This window comes from Bufo gargarizans, chromosome 4, assembly GCF_014858855.1.
Source record: "Bufo gargarizans isolate SCDJY-AF-19 chromosome 4, ASM1485885v1, whole genome shotgun sequence".
In the NCBI taxonomy this organism is placed as follows: domain Eukaryota; kingdom Metazoa; phylum Chordata; class Amphibia; order Anura; family Bufonidae; genus Bufo; species Bufo gargarizans.
Window position 1 is genome coordinate 142,160,046 of NC_058083.1, and position 17,479 is coordinate 142,177,524.

At 43.5% G+C, this 17,479-nt stretch overlaps 1 protein-coding gene across 3 annotated transcripts in view; it reads left to right on the forward strand.

The window, feature by feature from the left end:
* RHBDD1 (rhomboid domain containing 1) overlaps positions 1–17,479 on the forward strand; it is a 93,600-nt gene that overhangs the window by 6,972 nt on the left and 69,149 nt on the right. For all 3 annotated transcript variants that reach the window (XM_044289436.1, XM_044289437.1, XM_044289438.1), the window contains exons 2-3: positions 9,757–10,253; positions 15,640–15,772. In XM_044289436.1, coding sequence (XP_044145371.1) covers positions 9,821–10,253; positions 15,640–15,772 — 566 coding nt within the window. In that variant the 5' untranslated portion in view covers positions 9,757–9,820. The remainder of the gene's footprint in view (positions 1–9,756; positions 10,254–15,639; positions 15,773–17,479) is intronic.

Here is a 17,479-nt window from a genome sequence, read left to right on the forward strand (position 1 = left end):
AGAAAATACCGCAGCATGCTGCCGTTTTCTCTCCAGCCAAAAATCCTATACACTTGCCGGAATTGAAATGCATTAATGCCGGATCCAACCCCAAGTGCTCCGGCAAAAGGGATCCGGTTTTGAAGTCTGTGCATACGCAGACCTTTAAAAATTAGAAAAAAAATAAATACTGAATCCGTTTTTCCGGATGACAACCGGCGAGGCGGATCCGGTATTGCAATGCATTTGTGAGACAGATCCGGATCTGTCTCACAAATGCATCTGGCTTTCCGGAACTGCCTGCCAGAATCCTCTGCCGCAAGTGTGATAGTATGCAGAACCATTTTTTGCGGATAGTATGCGGAACCATTCATTTCAATGGGTCTGCAAAAAAAAATGGAAGTTACTCCATGTGCATTCTGTTTCCGTATGTCCATATTTCCGTTCCGCAAAAAAATAGAACATGTCCTATTATTGTCCACATTGCGGACAAGGATAGGACCGTTCTATTAAGGGCCAGCTGTTCCGTTCCGCAGAATACATACAGTCGTGTGCATGAGCCCTTACTGCAATGCACTAACATGACATTTAAAGGGTTGCCAGTTCAAATAAAATACTGGCTGTTGAAAGCATGTTTAGGGTTGGCTTTAGTTTCTTTTTGGTCACTGCCATGTTTGTTAATTAGGTGGCATTGTTTAGACTTTTTTTTTTAATGCAGCACTTTGAAGCTTTTGCTATTTTAACATCCTCTTCTCTGTAGAAAAAATAAAAAAATAAAAATGTGGTCACACAGTTGTTTAGAATTGAAACACCTATAAAAAAAAGCCATAAAAACCACGAGGTATGTAAAAAAAACAGATAAATATTGTAAACTGGGATTCAAATAAAACGTAACCTTTACTAGGTCATTTAAAATAATATATCACACTGGGTGAGAGACAACATTGACAACGATTACCTCCACTATATCAATTCATATAGCATTCAATGAAATGAAAAAAGGGTGGATCTCACTTTGTCTGGGTGGGGTCCACGACCATGGAGGGAGGTCCTGGCAGTGGTAATGCCTTTGACCGATGTGACCAGGTGCTGATGTCGTGATTGGCACAATATTAACTCCTAGGACACCCTATTATGGCTTTTCTGCCTTTCTAGGGGCTAGGGGGCTGTTCTTATGGCCTGCCTGCCACAATGGAGCACCCGCCCCGACAGGGGCGACCCCACACCGAACCTTTCCCTCGGTATGGGTCTAAGTTCTATAAAGCCCTAACCCTGCTTTCACACCTGAGCGTTTCTCAAACGTTTTTATGCGCGTTTTTTGTAATAGTAAACGCGCGTTTGACTGCAGTGTCCTATGGCCACAAACGCGCGTCAAAACGCCCCAAAGAAGCTCAAGAACTTGATTATGCGTCGGGGCGTTTTACAGCGCGATCGCACGCGCTGTAAAACGCTCAGGTGTGAACTTAGGGTAACTACAACGCCCTACATGCCATGTTTCTGTCTTTTTCCAGACATCATCAGGGGACTTCACACATGTATTCCAGGGCAATAGAGATCAAGGTGGTTTTAGCCTCGTATCCTCAGACAGGATAGTGGGTAACTCTTATCCTCACTGTTACAGGGGAAGTGTCCCATGTCAATCCGTGTCTCACCACAAATGACGGTGATTTGGGTGGTATAATTAATTTGTTTTTAGATAAAAAAAAAAACTCAGACCAAATTTTCCAAAAAGAAAAAAAAGAAAGAATTTTTTAAAAATAATTAAAAAGCCACTTCCTGCAAAAGGTGCATATCTTTATGTAACCATATGCATGACTTGTATCAGTTCTGCATTACTAATTCCAGTGTCTTAGCCCTATCTTCTCTGTGTCTTCACCAAATGCTATGTGTTACCTGCATGATTATCACCTATGTGGAGAGGCAGAAAACTAAAATAGGGAGGAATTCATTAGAAGGGTTGTCCTGTCTTGGAGCTGACAACACCTATGGTTCCAAGCTTTGGTCCTTAACAAAAATAATCAGTTAACTCGCCTTCACATCTCCGTTTAGGAGATCTGGCTGCCTGATCCGGCGCAAATTCCACCGACAAAAAAATGGTGCATGCAATGGACCTCATTGCCATCAGTGGGGATCCGATGGTAAAGCAGAGGATCAGACGGGCTGCAGGATCTCCTGACGGAGATGTGAACGAGACCTTACCTGTCCACAGTTCCACTGCTGTTCCTTTCCTGCGTATGCCACCTGCTGCCAGTCGCACGTTGTCAGAGGTTACATAGGCTTGAGTGATATGTCACAGCTGTGATGTATCGTTCAAGCCAACAGCCCCTTTAAGGGCTCGTTTACACGACCGTTGGTGTCCCGTGCTGTGAACCGCAAATTGCCTTGGGGTCCGCGATCCCTCCGTTCCGCAAAAAGATAGAACATGCTCTATCTTTTTGTGGTGTGGAGGCACGGAACAGAACCCCAGAAAGCACCCCATAGTGTTCCTTTCCGAGTCTTCCTGCAAGGACAGATTTGTCGACTGAGCGTTGCAGGGTTCAGACAGTCGCCTTGATCACTGATCTGAGTGACAAGTAAAACACTTTTTGTAATTTTAGGATTATTGGGACAAAAATCTCAGGAATGTTGGCAAATGCGTCATTCACCTATTCTGCTAATAGCTGATTTTGCTTTTCAGAACTGGCCACTGAACAGCCATGGTCTGGTAAGTGACAACAGACCAAGGTAAAAGGGCCGCATGGCTGAACATGTCACATGAGCTGAATTTGTCATTTAACTGTTTCATGTTACGTATCAGTATTTCTAGGCATTGCCCATTTGTAAAGAGACACTTGGAATCCTCCTTACAACTATTGTTTAACCAGTTGATCATATGAGTGCGGGACAATAGCCCCGCGGGCGGCCCGACGTGCACAGCATCATTGTAATCCATGATGCTGTGCGCTCCCGTGCGCACTATCAATGCCGCTTCAGGAGGGCATGCGGTCGTGTGTAAGGGCCCTAAGATTTAGCATACAGGGCGTTGTCCTGTGAAAAGATGACATGGATCGCGGTGAGAACACGTGGAGTCTCTCTGTGTAGGGAATGGTGCGGGATGCGGGACCTTGTTGTATTGATGGTATTGATGTAGCCTATACGAGTGTTCATTTTTCCTTCAGGATACTTGGTATCCAGGAATCCACGCGTAGCCCATGGGGGGCAATTATGTGGATATTGATCCGTTCAGGAGTATCGCTTTGCACGGAACTGCTATTTTTGAACATAGTCAGGTGAACATGTAAATGAGGAGGACATTTTGATTGTTCTATTTTATTTTATTTCTGAGTGTTTTACATATATGCATATGAGTATTCAAATGATTGAGCAATACTGAAAACAGCCCATAATAACGAGGAAATGGTATAAGGGCATTTTCAGCAATGAGATAGAGTGAGAGGATGTGACGTGGTGGCAAATATCGCCCATACCCGAAAGTTAAACTGAAACGCCCCAGACGAAGCAGGAGCGAAACCCGGGTGGGGCTTTATCATATGTTCTATGTGGTGTTAAGATTACGATTTTGTGTGAGAAGCATACCCACTACCGCTCGTTGGATAAGGAGGAGATTGGAAGAACCAGTGATTTTTGTGTTACCCCTAAGCTTTCCTTTATTGCAGCGCGGACCCTAACCCCTTTTTATACATTTTGGACTGAAATAAGTGGGGACCTACTTCTACAAAGGGACTGTATCTAATATCAACATGTAATCTAATACACAAAACTTTTGTATATCAATCCACACAAAGACTTTTGTCTTCTAATAGTGATGGCCAGTATCGCAGTGTTCGCCGACGAACACATGCATTCTGCCATCTTTATTCCCAAGCCCGGCGATGCAGAGGCAAGTCCTTACCTGTGCCTGCGCCGCAAGCCGCTCTGAAACACATGCGGTCACCGGGAGCAGGCAGTTCAGAGAGCCGCCTTTATCGGGCTGTTCTTGGAACTGCCTGCTCCCGGTGACGGCATGTGTTTCAGAGCGGCGCAGGCACAGGTAAGGACTTACCTCTGCATCGCCGGGCTTTGAAATAAAGATGGCAGATCGCATGAGTTCGTCGGCGAACACTGCGATACTGGCCACCACTGTCTTATAATTAAAAATACATTAAGAAGTATGTTGAGGCTGTATCGCCACATGTGCTTTGTAGTCAACCGTATGATCACCACTGGAAGTTTGGGGAGTTGTTCCATAATTGTGACTGTTATTACGGGGCATCTGTCAGCAGATTTGTACCTATGAAATTGGTTGACCTGTTACATGTGCAGCTGAAGACATCTGTGTTGGTCCCATGTTCATATGTGTCCACATTGTTTTATATATATGAAAATGAGCCTCTAGGAGCAATGGGGGCACTACTGTTACACCTAGAGGCTCTGCTATCTCTGCAACTGCCTCACCCTCTGCACAGCCTGGCTCTGTCAATCAAAGTGCAGAGGGTGCAGCAGTTAATGCTACATATTTGCTGCACATTTCACCCTTTGCAATGCATAAGTTGACATGCTGCAGATTTTTTCTTTTACGTCCCATCTACTGCTGCTTCTGTAAACTTGGCGGGTTTTCCACATGCAGCTCCTCTTTGACTGTACCCTGAGACTGATAAAAGAACGTCTATTCAAATTCATTTTAAAAAGCTTCTCTGATTCTAGATGGATTTTTCTGCGACTGTCGCGTCGCAGTCGCAACATGTCGCATGTTGCAGTGCGACACCATAGACTGCCATTATAAAAATTGTTGCGCGACATTAGTGCAACAAAATGTCGCGCGACAACTGTTGCGCCCTATCTGTCGCGCGACTTTTTGTCGCACGACAAATGTCGTCGTGTAGACCTAGCCTTAGACCAGCGCTGGATGCGCTGAAGTTATGAAGAGGCCTGCGCCTCTATATAACTGCGGCGGATCTACTGCCAGCTATAGAGGTTATTAAGGACGGCATTTTAATGACCTAAAAGTCTTTTCGGCAGGGCAGATGAACTGCGCATTCTCCGAATTGCGGCGCAGTATTACAGAGCGTGGTGAGAGGGCGCTGCCACATCTTGGCTGCCCAAAGCCTGCTTCATGTGGCTTTACTGTACATCGGAGAATTAAACTTCCAGGTATGTTTTCTTTTGGGGGACAGGAAAGTTGACTAGATGTGTGTCCGCCATACATCAGTTTAGTAGGATCGGTGTATAAGTCCGCTCCTCAGTTTTGTATATCGTGCTACATAAAATGACTGTAAAAAGCGACGGCCTTGCCCTTGACCCTGGGCAGCACCATACACTGGTCACTTTTGTTCAGTTTGTGGTGGGCAGATAAACAAATATCCAGTTCTCTGGTAGCGGTTGTTTTTGTGAATGAGAGAATGTGAGTTTCTGTGCATTGAACACATCAGAACAAAAACTGTTTTCTTTGACTTGTAGTACAGTGCCGCTAAATGGCACAGACTCCCGTGTCGCTCCCACCAGGGATGCACATAGAATTTTAATGAAGCAATGTCAGCAGCTCTTGTCTCGCACAAATACCAGCTGTTCGGTTCTGTAGTATAACCCCAATGTCACATCTCCTCTCTACTGCTGCTTCTCCTAGCACTGCTTGCCTGAGCAGTTAACTAAAATCTGTCTGCTGTGAAACGTGGAGAATAGGAAATGGCAAGGAGGCCCAAATCTCCCTTTCACGTTGCCAACAGAGGATAGTTTGTAGCCTCCACTCCTTTAGGGGCAAGAGTTCAATAGCTCCTTGAGTGCCAGTTGGTTCCTAAACCAGAAATAAGCAGCTTTTTACAGAGATACCGCTAGCTGCAAGCATTTACTCATTCTTATTATTAGGCTGTGTTTTATATTTATAACGGGAGCAGCAATGCCCTGCCAAATCTGTCACACAATGAATATCAGCAGCGTCTGGTGGACCAGGTTTACCGGCCAGGTTCCACTTAAGCCCAGTTCACATCACCATTTAGCTTTCAGTTCTTCTGATCCGTCAGAAGAATAGAAAAAAAAAAAAAAAAAACGGATCCATTATTTTAAAAATCAAATTTTTTAACAATATAATGCAGACGGATCCGTACTGAACGGAGCCACCGTCTGCATTATATGAGCGGATCCGTCTCAGACGGATCCGCTCTGAACGCAAGTGTGAACGTAGCCTTAAAAGACCAAGACATCTATATTTTTTTATATATTGTAATTCATACCAAAGGTCATTGGTAATGCTCCTAGGAAGAGAGCCTCCATAATATGGCATCCCATGGCATACCCCACAACTTTATTTTAGTTGGAGTCATACAGGTGTATGGGGTGCAATAGGGCTCCATATATTTCTATAGCTATCATATGGAATTTCTATATGGTTGTGTGAATGGTGTCTTACACAAAAGGGGTTTAAAGAGGTTGTCCCATTACAACAACTTATCCCCAACAAGATAGGACATGAGGGTCTGATCTGCTATGGTCCTAATGCTCTGGCCAGTGATGGAATGGGGTTCCCTGGGCCCAATCCCAATCCCATCAATAAAGTCTGGTAAGTTTTGATTCAAAGAAGCAAACCCTAATGGCAAATCATTAACTCCAAATGTTTTTTTTCTCTTTGAACTTTGGTTAGCACTGGTATCGGATCCTCTGCTACTCTGGTGGGCCAGTAAGATGCTGGCTGGAGCCCCCACTAATCATTACAATAGGGGCCCATGTTCCTCCATTTGAATGGAGCGGAGGACAAGCAGGCTCACCGCCACTTTATTAAATTGGAGAAAACCCACACAAACACGAGGCAAACATACAAAGTCTAATATACATGCCGATGTTGTCCTTGGTTGGAACCTAGTGCTAACCACTGAGCCACCGCCTCCCCATAAAGCTAGTAGTCCCCTAGAGCTAAATGGAGAGGAGGACATGCATGTCTGCTGCTCCATTCAAACGGAGGAACACAGGCCCCTGTTCTCGTGATCAGTGGAGGCCCCAGCAGTCAGACGTCTGCCATTCAGACACTATCCATTATCCTGTAGATAGTTGCTATGTTGTTGTGATGGGACAACCCCTGTAACTAAGGGTACTTTCACACTAGTGTTTTTCTTTTCCGGTATTGGATTCCGTCACAGGGGCTCAATACTGGAAAATAACTGATCAGTTTTATCCTAATGTATTCTTCAGTTCAGTCCCTCTTACGTTTTTTGGTCGGACAAAATTCCGCAGCATGCTGCAGTTTTCTCTCCGGACAAAAATCCTGAACACTTGCCGGAATGCCAGATCCAGCATTAATTTCCATTGAAATGTATTAATGCCGGAGTCGGTACCAACTGTTCCGGAAAACTAGATTCGGTTTCCCGATCTGCCCAATGCGCAGACCTTTTAAAAATGAGAAAAAATTAAATACCGGATCCGTTTTTTCCAGATGACAACCGGAAAGACGGATCCAGTGTTGTAATGCATATGTCAGGCAGATCCACATCTGTTTGCATCCGGATTGCGGCGACGGAACTGCCTGCCGGAATCCTCTGCCGCAAGTGTGAAAGTACCCTAAGGGCTCATGCACACGACCGTGCCGTTTTTTTTGCGCCCGCAAATTGCGGATCTGCAAAAAAACGAATGCGGCCTGTGTGCCTTTCCGCAATTTGCGGAACGGAACAGGAGGCCCATTATAGAAATGCCTATTCTTGTCCGCAAAACGGACAAGAATAGGACATGCCTCATAATTTTTGCGGGGCCACGGAACGGAGCAACGGATGCGGACAGCACACAACTTTTGCGGACCCATTGAAATGACTGGTTCCGTATACGGAACGCAAAAACGTTTTTGTGCATGAGCCCTAAGGCTACAGCTATTGTGCTCAACAGTAAGTGCACTTCGTAAACCTCCACATCCCCGATCGAGACTCTGGAACACCTGTTTCTTCCTGTGCCAGATACAAATTCCAGAGAGAGGCAGGGTACATCACTCCAGACACCTTTGCCCACACTGAACTCCTTGCATTTGCTAAACATGTTAATACAAGGGGTGACATTTTTATCTTTTATAGGAACACGTTGCCAAGAAGTTTTATCATTTTGATACAGAATACCTGTAGATAAACCTGCACACCGTCCCTGTCTTTAGTTGTTTTATTTCACAATTGAATCCTGCATACTATAATCATTGATGTAACACCATAGTATTCCACCATAAGGCCCCTTTCACACGAGCGAGTATTCCGTGCTGGTGCAATGCGTGAGTTGAACGCATTGCACCCACACTGAATCCTGACCCATTCATTTCTATGGGGCTGTGCACATGAGCTGTGATTTTCACGCATCACTTGTGCGTTGCGTGAAAATCACAGCAAGCGACAGCTGGGGATCAGCTGTATTCCTGTAAGAGATTGTTCAACATGTGTCAGATGTACTGTATCTCTTATGTCAAACCGTGTCAATTTCTCACACTATTGTGACATGCTGTTGGAATGAAAAATGACAAAAGCTAATAAAGATTATATAAAAAAAAAAAAATCACAGCAAGCTCAATATTCTGCATTTTTCACGCAACGCAGGCCCCATAGAAGTGAATGGGGATTCATGAAAATCGCAAGCATCCGCAAGCAAGTGCGGATGCGGTGTGCGATTTTTCACGCATGGTTGCTAGGTGACGATCGGGCTGGGGACCCGATCTGTATTATTTTCCCTTATAACATGGTTATAAGGGAAAATAATAGCATTCTGAATACAGAATGCAAAGTAAAATAGTGATGGAGGGGTTAAAAATGAAAAAAAAAATTAACTCTGTCTTCTTCTGTAATGTTGAGCAGCCGGCTAAGGACCTGTGGTGACGTCACATCACATGATCCAATCACATGGTCCCTCACCATGGTGATGAACCATGTGATTGGACCATGTGATGAGCACAGTGACGACGAGATGCCGACTGTGCGATCAAGTGGATTAAGGTGAGTTAAATTATTTTTATTAACCCCTCCATCACTATTTTACTAAGCATTCTGTATTAAGAATTTTATTATTTCTTGTCCACCTCATTGAGGTGGTCGCATGCAGTCAGGTTAAATCTTAAACTGTCACCGGCCATATCTCCTGTTAGAAGCTGTAGCAGGAAGGACATGACCAGGCTGAAATAAGGCTCCTTTCACACTCGCGTTTTGGACGGATCCGTCATGGATCAGCAAAAACGGATCCGTTACAATAGTACAACCGCATGCATCCGTCATCAACGGATCCGTTTGTATTATCTGTAACATAGCCAAGACGGATCCGTCATGAACTCCACTGAAAGTCAATGGGAGACGGAATCCGTTTTCTATTGTGCCAGATTGTGTCAGAGAAAACGGATCCGTCCCCATTGACTTACATTCTGTGCCAGGATGTTTGGCTCAGTTTCGTCAACCGGACAGCCAAACTCTGCAGGCAGCGTTTTGGTGTGCGCCTCCAGAGCAGAATGGAGACTGATCGGAGGCAAACTGATGCATTCTGAGCGGATCCTTTTCCATTCAGGGTAAAACTGATCCGTTTTGGACCGCTTGTGAGAGCCCTGAACGGATCAAACGGAAATCCAATACGCCAGTGTGAAAGTAGCCTAAGGCTGGGTTCACATGACGTTTTTTACAGGGTTGTCTATTTTTGGACATCCTTTATATTGGGATGTGCAGTTCAGTACGGATAATACCTCTGAATGCCCTGGAGAACAGAAACAAAATTCAGTGATAGTCATAACTGTAGTTTAGCTGCTTTCTTCATAGATTTTTTCTTAATTTATTCTAAACCATTTCATCACATTTTGTCTTTCAGATGAGGATCAGCAAATCCCGGTGATGTTTATTTTTCTTTGCTTTAAACTGGATGAAACTTCACTATGCACAGACAGCAAAGAAGAGCTAACACTGGGCTTCTACTACTATTTGCCCAAATTTATCAATTTGGACTCCACAACATCCCCCCCGTGACGTTGGCGACACTTGGACTGAATGTCTATCTTTTTCTAAACCCTGTAAAGCATCTGCATTATGTTTGTATTAGCGTACATGAGGGCTACCACCGAGGAGACTGGCAGCGCCTGCTCCTGTCTCCATTTCACCATGCCGATGACTGGCACCTGTACTTTAACATGGTGTCTCTCTTATGGAAGGGCACCAAGCTAGAGCAAAGGCTGGGAAGTGTTCTGTTTGCACTGATAATTGCTGTCTTCTCTCAGCTCATCGGAGTGGTTTATGTTCTCCTGGAATTACTCCTAGCCGAGACCATGGATGACCCATCTTACAGGATGCAATGTGCTGTGGGATTCTCTGGTATGTAGTTAATATGGCCAATTTACATCTCATGTCCCCTAGGCAACTCTATGGGGTGGAACTTCTGGTGACCTGTCCTCAGTACAGGGTACAAGTAGTTCCATAACATTTCTCTTGGCTTGAGACATCCCAAGATGAGCTTGAGTGAGATGACCAGTTTTGAAAAAAATGTACTAGCGTTAATATTTTCCGGTATTGAGATCCGTCACTGGGGACAAAACGTCCCTGAACAGAATGGAATGCTCCAAAATGTATTCCATTCCATTCTCATACCGGAGAGCAAACCGCAGCATGCTGCGGTTCGCTTTTCGTCCTGGGTTGCGGAGCAAGACAGATCCGTCATGACCCACAATGCAAGCCAATGGGGACGGATCAGTTTTCTCTGACACAATAGAAAACGGATCCGTCCCCCATTGACTTTCAATGGAGTTCATGACGGATTCGTCCTTGCTATGTTACAGATAATACAACCAGATCCGTTCATAACGTATTATCAGTAACGGAAGCGTTTTTGCTGAACCCTGCCGGATCCAGCAAAAACGCTAGTGTGAAAGTAGCCTTACTCTGTCAGATGTTGTGAGCTGGTTGTCTTGCACCACTTGTCTCAAGCTAAGAGGAAAGGTAAGGTACACATCTGTATGTTGGAGATGTCATTTTTTGTAGTTAAGCTTCAGTGCAGATCTAAATGTTATGCCTAAAAGAAATCAAAAAGTGTCGTTTGTTCTTGAATGTTATACAATATATAATTAATATGGGTATGCTCACCAGATCCTAACTATCTGGAGACCTGCCTGCCTACTACCTTCGGACACTAAGATAAATGCAAACAAATGTATATGGCTGGCTCACAGAATATTAATACATTTAATGTTCATCTAAAAACATACACCATTAAAAACATAATATAATCATATATTAATATTTCTATAGTCTTAGTCCCTTTCATCTTAGTGTCCTTACATGCGGAACTCGCGCATGTATAATTTAAAACTGGCGCTTTTGTGACTGTTAGCTCGCTCTCATTTAGGCCTCTTGCACACGACCGTATGGCTTTTTCAGTATTTTGTGGTCCGCAAAAAATACGGATGATGTCTGTGTGCATTCCGATTTTTTTGCGGAGCGGAACAGCTGGCCCCTAATAGAGCAGTACTATCCTTGTCTGTTATGCGAACAATAATAGGACATTTTCTACCTTTGAGCGGAACAGAAATACGAAAACGGAAGGCATACAGAGTACCTTCTGTTTTTTTTGCTGATCCATTGAAATAAATGGTTCTGTATACGGAACGTAAATGGGGAAAAAAAATGTTTGTGTGCAAGAGGCCTAAGTGTATTAACCTGTATTTTACCTCCTGTATTTTCCACATCTAAATCTCTATAAACTACATCCATATAGGTGTGAACTGGTATAAAACACAGGAGCTAATACACTAAATGAGAGTGAGATAACTGTCACAAAAGCCGCCAGTTTTAAATTACATATGTAAGGGACTGAGACTGTAGAAATATTAATATGATTATATGTGATTATATATTATGTTTTAGATGAACATTAAATGTATTAATATTCTGTGAGCCAGCCGTATACACTTGTCTTCTTTTGTTCTTGAGTCCAGTGCTGGACATGAACAACCATCTTCTGTACAGAAACTCTTGAGGTGGAAGTTTTGGTAATGTCATCTGCCCATTCCACTCTCCAAACCTGGCCGAACCCACAGAGAATGGCAGGTCCAGCAGACACTCCAATGTGTGTGGGGGGCTCCCGACCCTCCCACTGACAGATTATGTCAGGGAGACAAGGGGCGGCGAAATTAATATTTTCGCCACAAGCGTCTGGCAGCTGCTTTCTCCGCTCTCCCCATAGAATACACATTTAACCAATACGAATGTGTATGAGGAAGCGAGGAAGGAGTCGGGAGAGATGGCTGTCGGCTGAACGACCATTCGGCCAACAGCTATTAAATATGTATGGACGCTTTTATAGTGAGAAGCTCTATTTTATAGGTCATTATTTAAACAAACAGTCAAAGTATATGGGATCAAGATCCAAACTTATTAACTCAAACCACCACAAATGTGCAACAATTCATTTGATTTATCATCAAAAGTTCAAACAGATTGACAAGACACAATGTTAAAAATCTAAAAACATCTCTGTGGTCTGGAGGCAGGATTGGTCAGACAGAGTGCTAGAGCAATACTAGTAGGTCTATAAATGGTATATGTAGTCATTACATTCAGATTATTAACATGATTGGAAGTCAATATAATAACTATAACATGATTTTAACAATATGTAACATCAGTGATGAAGGTAGTAAGAAAAGAAATCAACCATATAACATGATTAGTGAATAACCTATAGCATGATGGGAAAGTTCTGAAGTAAAAATAATATTCTAGTTGAAAATACAAAACAGAAACCAACCAGCAATAGTGAGCCTGCTATGGTCTAACCCTATACCATCGCTACTCGCTGACAGCGCATGGGGTTGTGAGTAAGCTGACGGTGAAACGTGCGTCAGTGATTGGCGGTGGTCTAGATCATAGCAGGCTCACTATTGCTGGTTGATTTCTGTTTTGTATTTTCCATATTTTCTTTTCTTACCCCTTTCACACTTGCGTTGTTCTTTTCCGGCATAGAGTTCCGTCGTCGGGCCTCTATGCCGGAAGAATCCTGCATTCTGAATGGAGAGAAATCCGTTCAGGATGCATCAGGATGTGTTCAGTTCAGAACCGGAACGTTTTTTGGCCGGAGAAAATACCGCAGCATGCTGCGCTTTTTGCTCCGGCCAAAAATCCTGAACACTTGCCGGAAGGCCGGATCCGGAATTAATGCCCATTGAAAGGCATTGATCCGGCCTTAAGCTGAACGTCGTTTACCGGATCCGACGTTTAGCTTTTTCTGAATGGTTACCATGGCTGCCAGGACGCTAAAGTCCTGGCAGCCATGGTTAAGTGTAGTGGGGAGCGGGGGAGCAGTATACTTACTGTCTGTGCGGCTCCCGGGGCGCTTCAGAGTGACGTCAGGGCGCCCCACGCGCTTGGATCACGTGATCGCATGGATCACGTCATCCATGCACATGGGGTGCTCTGACGTCATTCTGGAGCGCCCCGGGAGCCGCACGGGCGGTAAGTATACAGCTACCCCGCTCCCCACTACTACTATGGCAACCAGGACTTTAATAGCGTCCTGGCTGCCATAGTAACACTGAACGCATTTTGAAGACGGATCAGTCTTCGAATGCTTTCAGATCACTTGCGGTGTTACGGATCCGGCGGGCACTTCCGGACAACGTAAGTGTGAAAGAGCCCTAACATTTTCTTAAAATCATGTTATATTATATTGACTTCCAATCATGTCCTTGATCTGAATTCATTGTTTATTCATTTATTTATATTACTACAAATACCATTTATGTATACCATTTATACTATAGACCTACTATTATTGCACTAGCACTGACCAATCCTGCCTCCAGACCAGCCCCACCACAGGAGACTTTTTATATTTTTTACATTGTGTCTTGTCAATCTGTTCGAACTTTTGATGATAAGTAAAATGAATTGTTGCACCATGATCATTTGTGGTGGCTTGAGTAAGTTTGGATCTTTTCTCCCATATACTTTGGTTTTTAACAATTTGGGTTAGTATACTATATGATGGGGATATTTGTGTTTTTGGTTTTCATTGTTAAAGAGGACCTTTTGTGACTGTGCTTTAAGAAAATAGCTAAATTGATTAGATGAGACTTGTTGGGGAGATTAATCACTTCTTTGTAGCATTAAAAAGTCACAAGTTATGGCGCACACCATATTTGCACTATAATTTGCCACTTTTTGAACTTTTTGCTTAACGGAAGGGAGTGGAGCCTCTATGACCCACTGGATTTACTATAATTTGCACTGGGATATTCCCAGTGTAGTTGGCAACTGGCCAAATGGGGGTCAAAGACATTGGTGCAAAGCACTGAGGGGTCAGGCAGTATTTATAGTCGGATAGGAGACCGAGGTCAGGGAAGGGAGAGTTCATGTGTATTCGAGAGACTAGTCAGAGGTCAGAGCAGGCAGCAATGTATCAATACGAGAAACAGGCTGAAGTAAAGACAGGCAGCAGATGGTCAGAATCGGTAACACAGGTAGAGGTTCGGTACATGGGCAGATGGTCGGAATAGCACACCTTTACTGGTAACTAGTGAACCAGGAAACCTATTGCTCAGGCACCTCTCCCTGTAAAAACGAGCCTTAAGAACACACAGATGTCCTACCATTGGCTGGGAATAATGCAGAACAGTTGAGCTGTCCCTTTAAGAGTCAGCCAGGGACCTATGGAGGGCTGGCAGGGACCGGCCGCTGGGCAGCATCAGGGGGATGAGTGAAATGGTGCCCGTATCTGGCCTGTCATAGCAGGATGGTGGCACTGCCATGACAGTAGTAAAGTTACACAGGATAAAGCTAGACCAGATAGGCTGAAACTGAGCCAGCTTTATTAGAATGCCACACTCATAATGATAAATTCAGTGCTAGGCACTTTTAACATCCTTACACCACCTTAGGACTGGCGTACTTTACATTAATATTTTGTGCCAAAAACCTGCTTGACAATATTAAAGGGCTTTTCCAGGTGCTCACAGGTGCATTGTGGCCTCTTCAAACAGCTGATCAGCCAGGAGACCGACTCCAACGATCAGATATTGATGGCCTACTCCGAGGATAGCCCATCAATATTAAACTCCGGGAAAACCTCTTTATAAAATTGTTACTTTTGAAGATATAGCAAAAACTTCCAAGAGCCCATTCGCATATGTTTGGCCTCACATTTTTTCCCTGCAGCTAGCAGAAACAAGGCAGAGGGAAACTGATCCTATAGTTTCTCATGGAGTCAGTTTGCGTCTGGCGCCATATCTTCATCGCCATACTGTACTTATACAAGGGCAGGTTAAGTACTAGTTTCCAGCAGGATGCAGAAAATCCATAGTACCACACAAGGTAGGTCATAGAGGTGGAAAACACTTCTACTAGGCGGGATGGGATGGATACTTAGGGTTCTTATTACACACAGATAAGGTTTCAATGGTTTCTACAGTTTTTTAGTTTTTTGGGCCAAGATTTTTTACAAAACGCAGCATCCGCTTAACATGACCGCAGTGCATGAATAGACCATGTCTCAGTCACATGGTTATCTGAATGGTGAGTGTGTGAGCGGCGGCTCATCGTTATTTTTCACCTGTATGACCCTCTCATATAACATATGACCCCGTCATATGTTCTGGTATTCAATGATTTTATATATGTGAATGCACCATAATATAAATATATAGTATATACTGATGTGGTATGTACTTTTTTTTAATTGTATCTTAATCATTTATTTGCTTATTTCTAGGGGTTCTGTTTGCCTTGAAAGTCCTTAAGAATCATTATTACCCTGGAGGATCCACCAGTTTATTTGGCCTCCAAGTTTCTAACAAGTACGCCTGCTGGGCTGAGCTGGTGGCAATCCACATGCTGTCACCGGGGTAAGTTGCTGCACCGGACCAAAGGTAAAACGGCAGTGGTGAACTGCTCTTGGTAGGTGCTGGAAAGTCTGTAGTGTCAGGGAGAAGAGTTATATCATGGTTTTATTATATTATGGTAGGCTATGGAAATCTTGCAGAGGACTAATCACATTTTTTACATTTCACATACAGCTCATGTAGCCTCTTTTTCTATCGTGTTAGAAACTTGTTATAACAATTTCTGAGAATTTGTGATTAAGTAATACATTTGATACTGCCAAGTTACTATCACATACATGTTCACGACCAAATTGATATAGAAATGTGCTGTGATTTCTTACCTGAAGGCATTTACCTGTGAGGAACCCCACGCGATTGGGAGAAATCAAAGGTGAAAGAGGTAGAAAGGTGAAAGGTATATTGTTCAGAAAGCTAACAAAATGTTGTGATTAAAAAAATTTTTTTTTTTGTATATTTGTTTAAAGCGTTTAAATTATGGAGCTCTGTGGAAGAGCCTTCCTAGGTGTCGTATTTGGGATCTAACGGCTTTACTGAGATTAGCACCCGTGAGGAATAAACAGTCTACATGAGCCAGGAGCCATTTAAATACTTGCCAGTTACTTTTTATTGGGTAAAGGTCCTTTTACATGGACCAATATATCAGGCAATTATTGGGAATAAACGAAATGTTCCTGATAACTACCTATTTGTCAGCGGAGATTAGATCTGTACATACATGCAGCAATCACCCCACTTTATGGGGACGAGCAATTGATACAGTGATCGCTTGTCCCCATAGAAAGTCATTGTTCCTGGGCAGAAGATCACTGTTTATAGCTGCTGCACAGGAATGATGATCATTATTTTTTTTTTTTTGGTGCCTCCTGAAAGACACGATCACACGATGAACGAGTATTTGCTCATTCCCTAGGTGATCGCTGACACCTTTTACACAGGCGTTTATTGGGAACAAGCATTTCTGCAAACGCTCATCCCCAATAATTGGCCTGATTGTCAGTCCATGTAAAAAGACCTTAACAGAGACAATTCAGTTTTAGGGCTAAGTAGTTAAAGGGATTTTTTAATCTCATTGTTACTAAGGCGAGATGAGACACAGTCTGACCACCTCCCGGCGGACAACCCCTTTGGGTACAGCTCTGTGCTTTATGTATCGTGACTAAATCATTTCCTAATATATTTACATGGGCCAGATCTCTGTGCAGTAGTAATTTCCCTTATATATAGAAATTCTAAATGCCCACAGTCACCACTTGTTTAAGCTTGGTACATACTGTTCCCCAAGTGGGTCTACACTGAGCCATTTTCTCCCCCTAGTGGTGACTGCAGGCAGCCAAAATGTCATTATTTATAGAGGACCAGTCACTTCTCCTGACATGTCTGTTTTAGTAACTACTTGCATTCTCCATGTAATAAGAATACTGGATCATCTTTTCACATTTCTTTGTAATCTAGGTTTATGAATACCATACCAGTAATCTGCAATAAAAGTCCAACTGGATGTTATCAGTTGGGGGGTGTCCTTGGACAGTCTGACAGCGAACAGGAATACCCCTAATTGGTAACACCCAGGTGGACCTTTATTGAAGACTGCTGGCAAGTCACACATAAACTTATAGTAGGAATAATAGAGGGATGGCACAGCAAAAAGTTGTATGAAATAGATGCGACAGAAATGAATGGAGTTAATTGAGCGTGCGCCCAGCCGCA